Source organism: Sabethes cyaneus, chromosome 2, assembly GCF_943734655.1.
Source record: "Sabethes cyaneus chromosome 2, idSabCyanKW18_F2, whole genome shotgun sequence".
Taxonomy (NCBI): Eukaryota; Metazoa; Arthropoda; class Insecta; order Diptera; family Culicidae; genus Sabethes; species Sabethes cyaneus.
Window position 1 is genome coordinate 212,830,573 of NC_071354.1, and position 12,465 is coordinate 212,843,037.

The 12,465-nt window shown below is 42.7% G+C and overlaps 1 protein-coding gene across 2 annotated transcripts in view; it reads right to left on the reverse strand.

Moving 5' to 3' along the window:
• The window catches only part of LOC128737701 (uncharacterized), a 378,170-nt gene that overhangs the window by 93,523 nt on the left and 272,182 nt on the right, over window positions 1-12,465 (reverse strand). For both annotated transcript variants that reach the window (XM_053832397.1, XM_053832396.1), the window contains exon 5: window positions 5,027-5,118. In XM_053832397.1, coding sequence (XP_053688372.1) covers window positions 5,027-5,118 — 92 coding nt within the window. The remainder of the gene's footprint in view (window positions 1-5,026; window positions 5,119-12,465) is intronic.

Consider the following 12,465-nt stretch of genomic DNA (forward strand, 5'->3'; position numbering starts at 1 on the left):
GATTGGTAGGTGGGGACGAATATTCTTGTTTGTAATTTAATAATTCTTCAACCACGAATTGGCAGCTTCTGCAAATTTAACGGCATATATAAAACAGCCAAATATTTGTGAAACTGGGTGCATCTTATCTGGCTAGTTCAAAAACTACTCTGGAGTGCCTCAGGGCAGCATTCTAGGACCATTGTTAAACTATTTTCGAACTTCATAACTGGCCACTTCGTATGAAATCATTTTATACTGACTATACTAAAATCTGCACAAAAATCAATACCAAAACGAACTGCTTGAGATTGCAAGAGCTGAATCAGCACGGTAGTAATTTTGTAACATAACCAGACCTTGTCGGTCAATTGAACCGGAATTTCGGAACCCAGATACATTGCAAACCCTTTTCTTGGCTCAGTGATGCTCTATCATGCTGTGTTGTGTACTTTCCGCAGTTTGAACTTTGTTCTAGGAGCATCGGGTGCATCTAGAAACGCCTCCCCCGCAGAACCCATAGAGTAATCCGGATAATTTGCCACCTTACCTTTGCTCATTGATTTATATCAGACTCTGATCACTATCTCGTAACAAGCAAGATACGTGCCCGGTTGTCCACCATATATGAGTCGAAACCAACAAGAAAGATGCAGCTGTTATCAGCGGAGAGAGTTGCTACAGAATAATCACGGGAGAGAATCTGAACGAGCAGTGGAAGCACACTTGCGACACCATCAGTTGCACAGTACCACGAAACAGACTTGTAAAAAACATATTGACAGCACTGCAAGCCGTGCCAAAATATTGTGATCCATGCATGGCTACCATGCTCTTGGCTTCGGTCCATTTATCCGACTCGCTACGGAAACAAATATAATAGTGCACCTGGCAGCCAATTTCGTTAGTACAGTGCAATGCAATATGTGTTCAGAGCGCACCGTGCGACACCTTGCCAGAACCGGGCAATATCCATTCACATTCATTTATCAGAGGCACACAGTACCGTTCAAAAATATGTAAGGTTTTACCGTATCAGTCCGATTACCAACTTTACCAGTTTACCGGACCATATCGAGCTTGTGTACGGAGTCTGGGTACGGAGCCGGAGTACCGAGCCCGAGTTTCTTTACAACCCAGACATGTATCACAAAATATCAATAGGTAGGATAGAAAATAACGAAAAACGAAATCATGCAAAGTTGACTGGCACCGTGCTCATTGGAACCGAGCCAAAGACCAAAGCACCACGTTCGGATTCTTTCCTTCTCAGATAGCGAGCCAGTACATAGCACCTACACTCCGTTCAAGTATCAAAAGCACCTGGTGCGGTGCATACATGAGTCGCTGGGTACAACTGTGAAGGGTCATAGCATGGAGCAATACCAAGAGGCTAGAATTTCCGAAAAGAGACTTCATCGCCGTCAGTACATGAACCGTCCGTCCGTCCGTCCGTCATCAACGTCAGTACATGAACAGCATTCTTGTTAAGGTGGGTGTTTGCTTCGATACCAGAAGCTTCTATGACACGATAATACTGATCATAAACTTCCATTACGTGCAACCTGGAGAGGAATCTGACTATCGAGAGATCGGAGGTGGCAAGGCGTTGGAAATAATATTTCAAGTGTTCAAGTGGACGAGCAGAAAAACAATAAAACAGCTATGAAAGACACCATTCCTGCCGAATTTTCGAAAGCCTGGTGCGGCCAGCTTTATTCCTTTAGTACTTTACTAACAAGTAACATTACCCTAATGACCATTAACACCTAATACTGCAACCATCGATGTATTGAGATAATTTTAGAACCCAATGCTTACTGTGCCAGTTGAAATTTGAACACTGTCGATGCTCGGTTGAATGAACTTTGCAGACCAGAGATAGCAGTGGTAGCACTGCAGTTGATGCGACGAAAAAGCAAAGGAAACCTTCGCAACACTATTAATGGTATGTTTAAGTTGATCTGGTGTTAGCGTTAGCGACCCAAGTAGCACACTTTAGGTCCATTCAGTTGAAGCAACCGAATTACGACTAAAATTAGTCATATTTTGGTTACCACAACGACTTTGTAACAACCGTATTAGTTGGGGAACATGTCACGTTGTTGTTGAAGAAATAATGCGATAATAAGTATTAGGGATCATGCTGCAAATCATCCGCAAAAGCGAGTCTTGGACATTGTACTGTGCAAATCATATCGTTGAAATACAAGACAGATACTAATGGGCACAGATGACTGCCCTGCGCAATCCCGGAAATAGCGGGGAATGAATCAGAGATCTCGTCATCGATTTTCACATTTATGGGTCCGTCTTGGTAAGAACCTAGCCGGCTTAACAGATTGCCACTAAAGCCGTACGGATTTAATTTAGCGACCGATGATTAACCTTGTCGAAGGCAGCGGATAGATCTGTAAAGATCGCGTTTGAAACCGTGTAATAAAGCTGTGAGTTACGTAGCTTGCAAAACAAAGTAGATTCGCAGTAAAGGAACACCTCCATGTGCTCATCTGCAATGGCTTGTTGGCATATTGCGATTAGCTTGTGTAAATTTTGGCTTATTGACGCATCGCATGACACTGAAATTTCTCGATAGTTGTCAACATTCGGTCGATCCCCTGTTATGTGAACCGGAAACAAAACGCCTGCTGCCTAGCTCTAGGAAATCTTCCAGTAGACAGAAATAGGCGGAAAAAAATAGTAAAAATGTATTGTATAATCCATTGGATCATATTATGGGTATGGTCTGAGGTGCTGGTAGGTAAGTTGAAAGGTCCCATATTCCCGATCTTCAAAAAGGATCATCGACTCGTAAAATCCGTCTCGCTTTGGCATTAAAAAATTCTGCACCGGAGAATGTGGTTGTGACGAAAACCTTTTGTAGATGAATTCCAATGTGGCTTTCGAGAGTCAACGGACCAAGCCTTCACCTTGCAGCAGATCTTCGGCGAATTTCGAAAATTCCACTTGCAAACCAACCATTTGATTAGAGAATTCGAGGCAGCGTTCGATTCAGTAATGCGTAATAAGTTATCGGGCAGATTGACGTTAACCGTTAGGCAGTAAAAGAAACTTTCAAGTCTCTCAAGAAGGAAGCTGTGAGAATTGTGATTGTCTGCTAAAATAAAATACTTGGTGGCTGGGTAGCACTTCGGATGTTGATAGACGAAAATATTTTTGAAGTGGTCAATTGTTTTCCTAGCTACATTAAGGACATTAGAAAATGATGGTGTTAGCCGTTAGCCTGGTGTCTTTAAGCGTAAAATCCTGTGATCAATCCTTAACTAGAGGATGAATTGTGGAGCAGGGATACAACTGAACAACCTACTGCCACTACTGTTAGTCTAATATCAAATTTTGTTTTATTCTCCCAATTCCACCATTTCCCGTGCTTGTTTCTATCACACTGACAGAGTAGATAAAAGTCTATCTTCTCGGTGGCAGAAACAAAAATGGCAGTCATACAAAAATAATATCGTCGTATAGGAAGGGTGTGTCGCATAGTGAAGCGTATATACGGGGGATGATAGAATTGGGAAAAGAAAACAAAATTAGACTACCTAATATAACGGGTGGCAGGTGTTTAATGAGTAAAACATTCGGATACTAACCGAAAGAGTGTGGGTGCGAGTCTGCTGGCAGTTGGCAGCCAACAAAATATTCAACAGGAAATCCGAAAGAGACCGGCAACTTATTGTATATTTTAGAGATTTTCAGCCTGCGGCTGGTTCGCCTCCCATCAATTTCGAGGCAGACCTTGCACCCGTTGGATGTGTGACATCAACAATGACACTCAAGCAGCGGGTGTGAGTGACAACCCAAAACTGAGGGATATAGAGGCCACTTCTGGAATTGTCATATAATCGATACTTCGGACTATACCATAAGTCAGTTAGACAGTTAGTAAGCTGACCGCAACTGCACTTGAGATGGTGAATGCGAAATGCTAGGGCTAGGGCTAGGGCTAGGGCTAGGGCTAGGGCTAGGGCTAGGGCTAGGGCTAGGGCTAGGGCTAGGGCTAGGGCTAGGGCTAGGGCTAGGGCTAGGGCTAGGGCTAGGGCTAGGGCTAGGGCTAGGGCTAGGGCTAGGGCTAGGGCTAGGGCTAGGGCTAGGGCTAGGGCTAGGGCTAGGGCTAGGGCTAGGGCTAGGGCTAGGGCTAGGGCTTGGGCTAGGGCTAGGGCTAGGATAATTTTCCATTTATGGTAAATGCATTTTTACTGATAAAGCTCGGAATAAAATCAAATAATTCCACATCATTCTATAATAAACCATCGTATGGGAAGACTGAACCTTCAAACTGCAATAGATCATCAGAGTTATTTTTAAAACAATAATAACAGGTTGGTCCTATTCACTCTCCATACGTGTGCAACAAAATAAAGAATAAATAGGAACTCAAGTGCCGGTAACGAGAAGGCAAAACAAAACGAGTTAACCTTTTAGGCGAAATAAACTAGCCCACTTTTCCAGTCGGGAATGGGGAAGGTGCGTTCCGAGGAAAAGCAACTCAGGCAGAGCTCAATTTGAACCGTACGTCCGTATCGTCGTACGGATTGAGCCAGTTTCGCCAGAAAAAAAACCGGAAAACAGAAACCCACATACAAGTGCACATACATGCACATATATGAACTCATCTAGCACGAATAACAAGGCTTCATTCAACCAAAAGACGGTAATCCAATAAAATATAAAACAATTCCACCCAATATTAAACTCTTGACTCTTGATCTTTTCCGTTTTGTGTGGTGTTTTTTTTCTTCTTTCTTCTGTTTAGTGTGTTGCTTTTTTTCCTAGTACAGGAAAAGAAATTCCGCCGCCAGCCAGATTGTTCCAGTCCAGTCAGTCGAAACCATTTTTTTTTTGTTTTTCTTCTTTCGGTAGGACTAAGGCTACCCTCCTCGAATGGCTGGCTGTCGATTGTCGGCGGGGGAAGTAACGTTTCAACTCTTCCCTTCACCAGTGCAACTCGCACCGATTTCGATCGTTCCGTTGATGCCATAAACGGATAAAAACAACGCCGGGCGTAAAATTCTTGGCATTTACTCACCTCATTAGTATTCCACCGATGTCGCTGGTTTGGGAAATGGTCAGCCCGTGGTAAACTTTCTAAATTTTCCGGAAGCTTGATCGGTTCACCATCTGGAAGCAGAGTGAGAGACAAAAGCCAAGAGACAGCGTTAGGTTAGGGTAGGTATAGAAATGATTAAATAATTGGGCAGTTTTGGAAAATATTGATTTGATCAGTAGGCTGCTAATTATTTCGCTCAAATAATATAACCTAAATAGTTCAATTAAATTGATGTTGACCACCCTAGCATCATCTGGGAAATTACTTAAGTAAATTGAAATAAATTATCATCCCGCGCACATTCCTGTAACTTGGTTCGTCTGAAGTGGAACTGGGAAAATAAATGTGTTAAAGTCACCGAATCATTTCAGACAGCGAAATCTTATTTTAACTTTAAGTTCTTGATCTTTCAACTAATATTACAGCATTTGTGACAACCAAACCATCGCCATCGGTACAAAATTACAAACATACCTTTATTATTCATAGATGAACCACAATCGATTGTGTATTTTTACGACTTAATACTAATTTTATGGCCCGAATTACCACACGCTCGATACTATCGCGGTTGTGGGTGATGTCCAGTTAAGCTTACCCCGCGAGCCGTTCAGGTGAGGCGACGCGAGTAAAAATTATTTATTACACCAGCGCGCGAGGTAAAGGTGGACATTATCCCGGTCGGTACTACACTTGTGACAAATCTGAAAATCGTGACTGCCAGCATTAAATTCGGTAATTCCTGTTCGGTTTCCTGTCCTGCGAAACGGCCGTTACGGCATGATTACAAGAATACTTCGTGTTGTTTCTCATCGTGGCTATAAGAGCTGAGCGAGCTTGCAGCAGCAGCAGCATGACAATGCCGGTGGCGTTAACGCCTCGCGGCAATTCTCTCGTGATAATATGCTTTGGAAATTTTACGATGTTTTTATGTTCAAGTGAAAATTCAGCGGATCAACGGGTGAGATAGCAGTAAGTGAACGTTGGGGTCGGAAAACTCGGCGAACAGAACATAGTTGGATTGTAGAGTTTTCAGTCAGAACATATTCTCTGTTAAAGGTTGAGACTTGAGTAAAGGCACATATTGAATATAAATTTAACTCCAGAGATCGTTCCTTCCAAAATGATCGTAACCCAATTCCGGGCAAAGAAAAACCTCTCTGTTGCAGGGTTGCTGTTGTTGCTTGCACTAATTAGACCTAATAAATCAAATCAATTATTCCGCTATCTGATTAACCATTTCGGCCACGCTGCAGAAACTTGCCGACATGGTCACCTTAGCTTACAGCGGGTCACTCGGGCACACAATAATCTAGGTTTCAGCTCATATTTCGGCAGCAGTCTTCACTGAATTATAGATGGTTGTTCTACATGTAAGAAATTATAATTTATTGGTGATGATTTATGCCCTGCTCGGTCGTAAATCCGCTTGAAGTCCGAGTATGGTGACCTCTAGAAATTCTGCTTTCACTAGATGAACGACCGCTAGGAACGATCCCCTTCAGAATGATGAGCCTTCCGTTGGCATTCTTTTCTTGCAAACGAAGTCAGCAAGCGGTTCCCAGAAATAGTCTGGTGTGAGGTGCTGCGTGTGGCCATAAAAAAGCCCGCCTGAAGAAAAATGTCCACCGAAAAAAAAAAGTGCCTGCAAAGTAATTGAAGTGGATCGTAAAAGCCTAGAACAAAAGTTTACGTCTGAGCGTCGTGGATTCGCGGTGCGATAGACAGAGCCGTTTTTGGCTCCGTGATTCACAAGTCATATTGTGGCTGGATAGCATAGAACACACGGGGAAAGGGCGAAGCAGAACGTCCTCTTCTACAGGACGAAGCGGCACCGAGCGGGAACAATCTTAATGTCATAAATTGCCGGGCGATATACATAATTTAGCTTAAATTAGCGATTTATTCTCTCGATGGAGAAAATTATACGAACGAGATAGGTTTTGTTACGGCGATACACTCCGCCGACACAGCAGCGTCAATCCGCTACCAATTGAATCCGGATTCGGTTCGCTGGTTTCGGCTTGAAGATGGTGGTAGTTCAGTCCCGCGCGAAACCATAGTTTTTGCGATTGATCAAGCATAAAAATGGGATTTTGAGTGAGTAATGGGTTACAGCGTGCTTATGTAGTCTAGCTGCGATTTAGACATAGATTCATTTCGCTACGAAAGGCGAAATCTTCTCGAGCAGGATTGGGTAATCCTTCAGTGGAAAACTATTCCAAATGGAACGGTGAATGAAAAACACATAAAAACCCCCTTCCATCCCGTCGCACTTTTGCGCACCCTTCTAAGGTTAAATGTCAACTATGCCGAATATATTTCCTGCTCATTATAAGCTAAACCAGAGAAATCAAATTTACTGAACTACTTTCTAAACTGTAATGACGCGGTTGGAATGTTTAATATTGTTTGTTTGTGTTCACTACGAACTCATTAGATAAATACATGCCTATAAACAGGTTTATTATTACAACCAAAACGAAACACCGTAGTCCAGGCCCTGGACAATTGGTATCACTAAAGAACAGATAAAGCAAGTGCAATTTCAATATCAGTGGATGAACAAAGTCTTGTTTTTGCTCATCTTAATCCACAAACAGAGGACAGAGGAATCAGAGAGAAATCTGCTTCTCACAGCGATCAAGTGCTCTCATTTTCTGTTCGACCATTTACTCTGTCTCCGAATGGTACCAAATGCTGGTTTCTCTTACAACGACTCAACTGAAACGATTTGTTTGAGACCTTGAGAGAATTTTGTAGTACTCCAACCAAAAAAGAAAGATGCGACAAAATAGATACTTATTTCGAGGCAGAGCAAGACAACAAAGCATTGCAAAAGAAAAAATTTCTTCGCTTTTCGAAGGAAAGCTCAGTAAGAATTGTTGGACGAACGTCGTCCGACTTAAGCCAATCTTTTGCTTGCATACGACCCGACGTCGTGCGATAAATTCGTACTGGGATCCGGCAGAGAGAACAAATCAGTGCCTCTTGTGCGCTTAGCAGGAAAATGCTGAGAATCGATATTATTTCCAGAGCATGGCAGCAGTCAGTGTTCAACAATTTTAACGGAAAAGCATTTATTTTCTTATCCGATTTTGATTGACGTTTTTTGGTGAAATTGTAGAAAAAAGTTAACGTTTCAGCCAACTTATTTTAATAACCCTTAAAAAATTACACAAATATTTGGCACAGCTTCTCTGTTGAAAGATTATGCAATAAAAGGAGATGATATAACGTTATTACCAAACATGCCAGCATCAGAAACATTACCAAGTTTTCGTTACCATTTCGAGCACAACCGAGCCCCGCAATATCAAATTAAGTTTTTTTAGCTTTAGTAAAAATAATGATAAACAAACATTTGGCCACGACATGGGAAATTAAATCTCTCCCAACTGGACAGAATTATCCGTCTCAACAGAACTTGACCAAATCTTAGTGTTATCTAGTTTAATTGACAAAAATAAAAATTCTTTGCGCATGAAAATGGAAACGATGCGTAGGTGAGATTTATATCTAACTCCCTGACGCTCATCGACTTGATCCGACATTAACAGGAAAAAACTACAAGATATACAGCCCTAAGGGTTGTACGAAAGGGTGACGTAGGACTGTATCATATAATACTCATTACATTGATAACATGTTTTAATCGATGAAGTATAACTTTATGTCTGATCATTAGATCAAAGACTAATGCAAACTGCATTTATGGCATATGCATATTTGAGTATCTGTGAGTATCATTGTTTGAGTGTTTATTTGTAAAAGAAAAGCGAAATATTCTGATTTAATTCTTCATTGAATCAATGGTGGTTTTGAAAAAAACCGTTTGAAATTGTTTGGTGGCCCTGAAAAGAACTATGTTTGAGTTGATAGCACTTCTTAAAAATCAGTACTATATTTACTGTTGCCAATATATAGATGGATGTCGCTATTCCGTCCTTTAGACTCTATGATAATGGTTGCCCGCTAATACAGGAGTAATAGGAAATACCAAATCACTGTAAAGTAGAAATGGATTAGTTTTATCAAAATACTGACCGTCCGTCAGTGCGATCGTGCGATAAATGAGCAGACGGCGAACCTAGTGTGCTATTTTATAGACACTGGCACTGCCGTTGCTACTTGTAAGCTAGTGTAGGTGTTGGGGGAAACCAGATCGACTGCTGCTGCTGCTCAAATGATAATCCGACGCTGAATGAGCAAGCATTTTCCATGTTTACCATGATATGTCGGTCGGTGTCGGTGTTGCCGCCAAATGCCGTTGGTTTCGCCACCAATAGCCGTCGATGATAAATACTGACCGTCCGTCAGTGCGATCGTGCGATAAATGAGCAGACGGCGAACCAAGTGTACCATTTTATAGTCACTGGCACTGCCGCTGCTGCTTGTAAGCTAGTGTAGGTGGTGGAGGAAACTGTTGAGTGCTACCCTGTACCAACATCACCGGTTGCTAGAGTAATGCTACGCTAGCAACATTATTTGTTACCTTAGTAACCTAATTTGTTAATAATTTATAATAAAGAGAAAAACTTTTTATTCGTTACCAGTTGCTCGAACATACAAGAAGCAGTTTTCAATTCCTCCGAAATCTGTTCCGGTCCAAACTCAATTCCCGCGAACAGGTTATGGGCCCAGAGCGTAATCTGGAACAGATAAGGAAAATTCAAAGATTTTGAAGCGAAGCAGTTCTTTAGAAAATCTTGAAGATGGAATTAACGAGAATAGCGAAGTTGAACAACGGTAATTATCCTGCGTGGTCCTTCTCGGTCCAAGCATTGTTGCGGCGGGAACAGTTGTGGAAGTATGTTGAGCCAGGGACTCCACCGGAACCGTTAACTGACGCCTGGAAGGATGGCGACGAACGGGCACTAGCTACAGTTCAGCTGATGGTGGAAGAGGGCCAGTTCGGTATAATCCGAGCCAAAACTACGGCAAGAGCAACATGGACGGCGCTAAAGGAGAAGCACAATAAAACTTCTTTAGGCCAAAAGGTAACGTTATTGAAGCAGATTACTAACCAGAATTACAAAGAAGGCGAAAACATTGATTTGTATCTCGCGGAAATCGAGAAGTATTATGCTCGGTTGGAAAATTCCGGATTCGAAATGACGGAATGTCTCAAGGTTGCTTTGATTTTGAGAGGGTTGCCAGAGTCGTTCGATCCGCTGACTATAGCGTTAGAAGCTCGAAACGAGGAGGAACTGACGCTTGAAATGGTGAAGGTGAAACTCGCTGATCTAGCAGAGAAGCTGAGTAAGCAGAAAAGGGAATCGGAAGAGCAGGTGTTAAAAATCGGCAGCAATCAACACAAAAATCTTATCTGCTACAACTGCGGTAAACCAGGACATCGGAAGCGGAACTGCAAGGCGACGTTAGCGGAAAGAGGTGAGAAGAAAAAGCCGAAAGAAAAGGCTAAAACAGTGCGCGAAAACGGCCAAAAAGAGTCGTTCACGTTTATGGTTCGAAATAGTGAAACAATTTCAAATGCGTGGGTGATTGATTCGGGCGCGACTGCTCATTTGGCAAACAATATCGAATCGTTCGTGCGTTTAGATAAAAGTGTGCATCCTGTAATTTCAACGGCCGATGGCAAACCGCTTCGTACCAAAGGTGTAGGCGACTGTACGATCCCGTGCGTTAATGAGGTTGGAGAACAAATCACCGTAACTCTGACAGATGTTATTTATGCTCCCGACCTGGAAGGCAATCTTATATCGGTTACAAAATTGGCGAAGAAAGGTGTTTGTGCCAGATTTAATGCAGATCGCTGTGAATTGGTGTTCAATGGCAAGATTATAGCTATGGCGAACGGAGTTGGTGGTCTTTATCGGTTGAAGTTGTACGGTGAAAAGGAAACACTGCTGATGGTGGAGCAGTCTCGACACAACGAGGATTGCCAGCAACTTTGGCATAGAAGGCTTGGGCATAGAGATCCAGACGTGCTTAGTGAAATTGAACGCAAAAGCTTAGCTTCCGGTATGAAAGTAAGAAAGTGTGGTATAGCTCAAACCTGCGAATGCTGTGTCGAAGGGAAAATGGCGCGGCCCCCATTCCCGCTGGCAGCATAGAAAAGGTCTGTGGATGTACTTGACATTGTCCATACCGATGTGGCTGGTCCTATGACTTTGACGCCTGGAGGTTGCAAATACTACATGACAATGATTGATGATCATAGTCGTTATACGGTGGTGTATTTCCTCAAAGAGAAGTCCGACGTAGCAGATAAAATCCGTGAATATGTACGATTCACTCAAAATCAGTTTGGTAAAAAGCCAAAGGTTATCCGGTCAGATAGAGGAGGAGAGTATACATCCAATGCTCTTCGTCAGTTCTACAAAGAGGAAGGTATCAAAGCCGAATGCACTGCTGGATATGCTCCGCAGCAGAACGGAGTCGCTGAGCGGAAAAACAGGACCTTGAATGAGATGGCTCTTTGCATGTTGCTAGATGCGGGAATGCCTCGACGTTTTTGGGCGGAAGCAGTTAACACAGCGGCTTATATACAGAATCGGCTACCTTCAACAGCGATAAATGGCACACCATTCGAAATATGGTTTGGGACAAAGCCAGATCTTAAGTATATGAAAGTGTTTGGCTGCGGTGCTTACGTTTGGACGCCTACTCAAAAGCGGAAGAAATTCGACGTGAAAGCGGTTAAAATGACATTCGTCGGTTACTCCTCTGAGAGCAAGGCTTATAGGTTTTTAAATACTAAAACCGGGCAGATTGTAATAAGCAGAGATGTTAAATTCATGGAAATGTCCGACGAAGGCAAAACGGTAGCTGGTGGTACTTCAAGATACCTTGAAAAAGAGGCCAATGGATCTGGGGAAGTTGCAGTACTCAGTGAGATAACAGTTCCAGTGGTGAAGCAGAGTTATGAAGACTTCCAGGATGAATTCTACTCTGATGATGAAGATGAAGCGGCTGCTGATTGCGTTCCAGTACAAAGTGAAAATTCTATTGCACAGGATTCAGTACGGAGGTTAAGTCGTTCCAATTTTGGCGTAGCACCGGAAAGGTTGATGATTGGTATAGCATCAGGTCCATCTGCAGATCCAAGAACGTTCACTGAAGCTTTAAGTAGTGCTGACAGTAAGGAATGGAAGGTAGCTATGCAAGAAGAAATGGAATCTCTCCGAGAGAATGAGACGTGGGAGCTTACACATCTTCCTCCTGGACGGAAGGCCATCAGATGCAGGTGGGTATTTAAAAGGAAGGAAGACGAATCTGGAAAAGTGGTACGTTTTAAAGCCAGACTAGTTGCGCAGGGATTCTCCCAAAAATTTGGGTCCGACTACGATCAAGTATTCGCTCCTGTGGTAAAGCAAACTACTTTCCGCACCGTTCTTATTCTGGCAAGTCAACAACAAATGCAGGTGAGACATATCGACATCAAACCTGCGTAT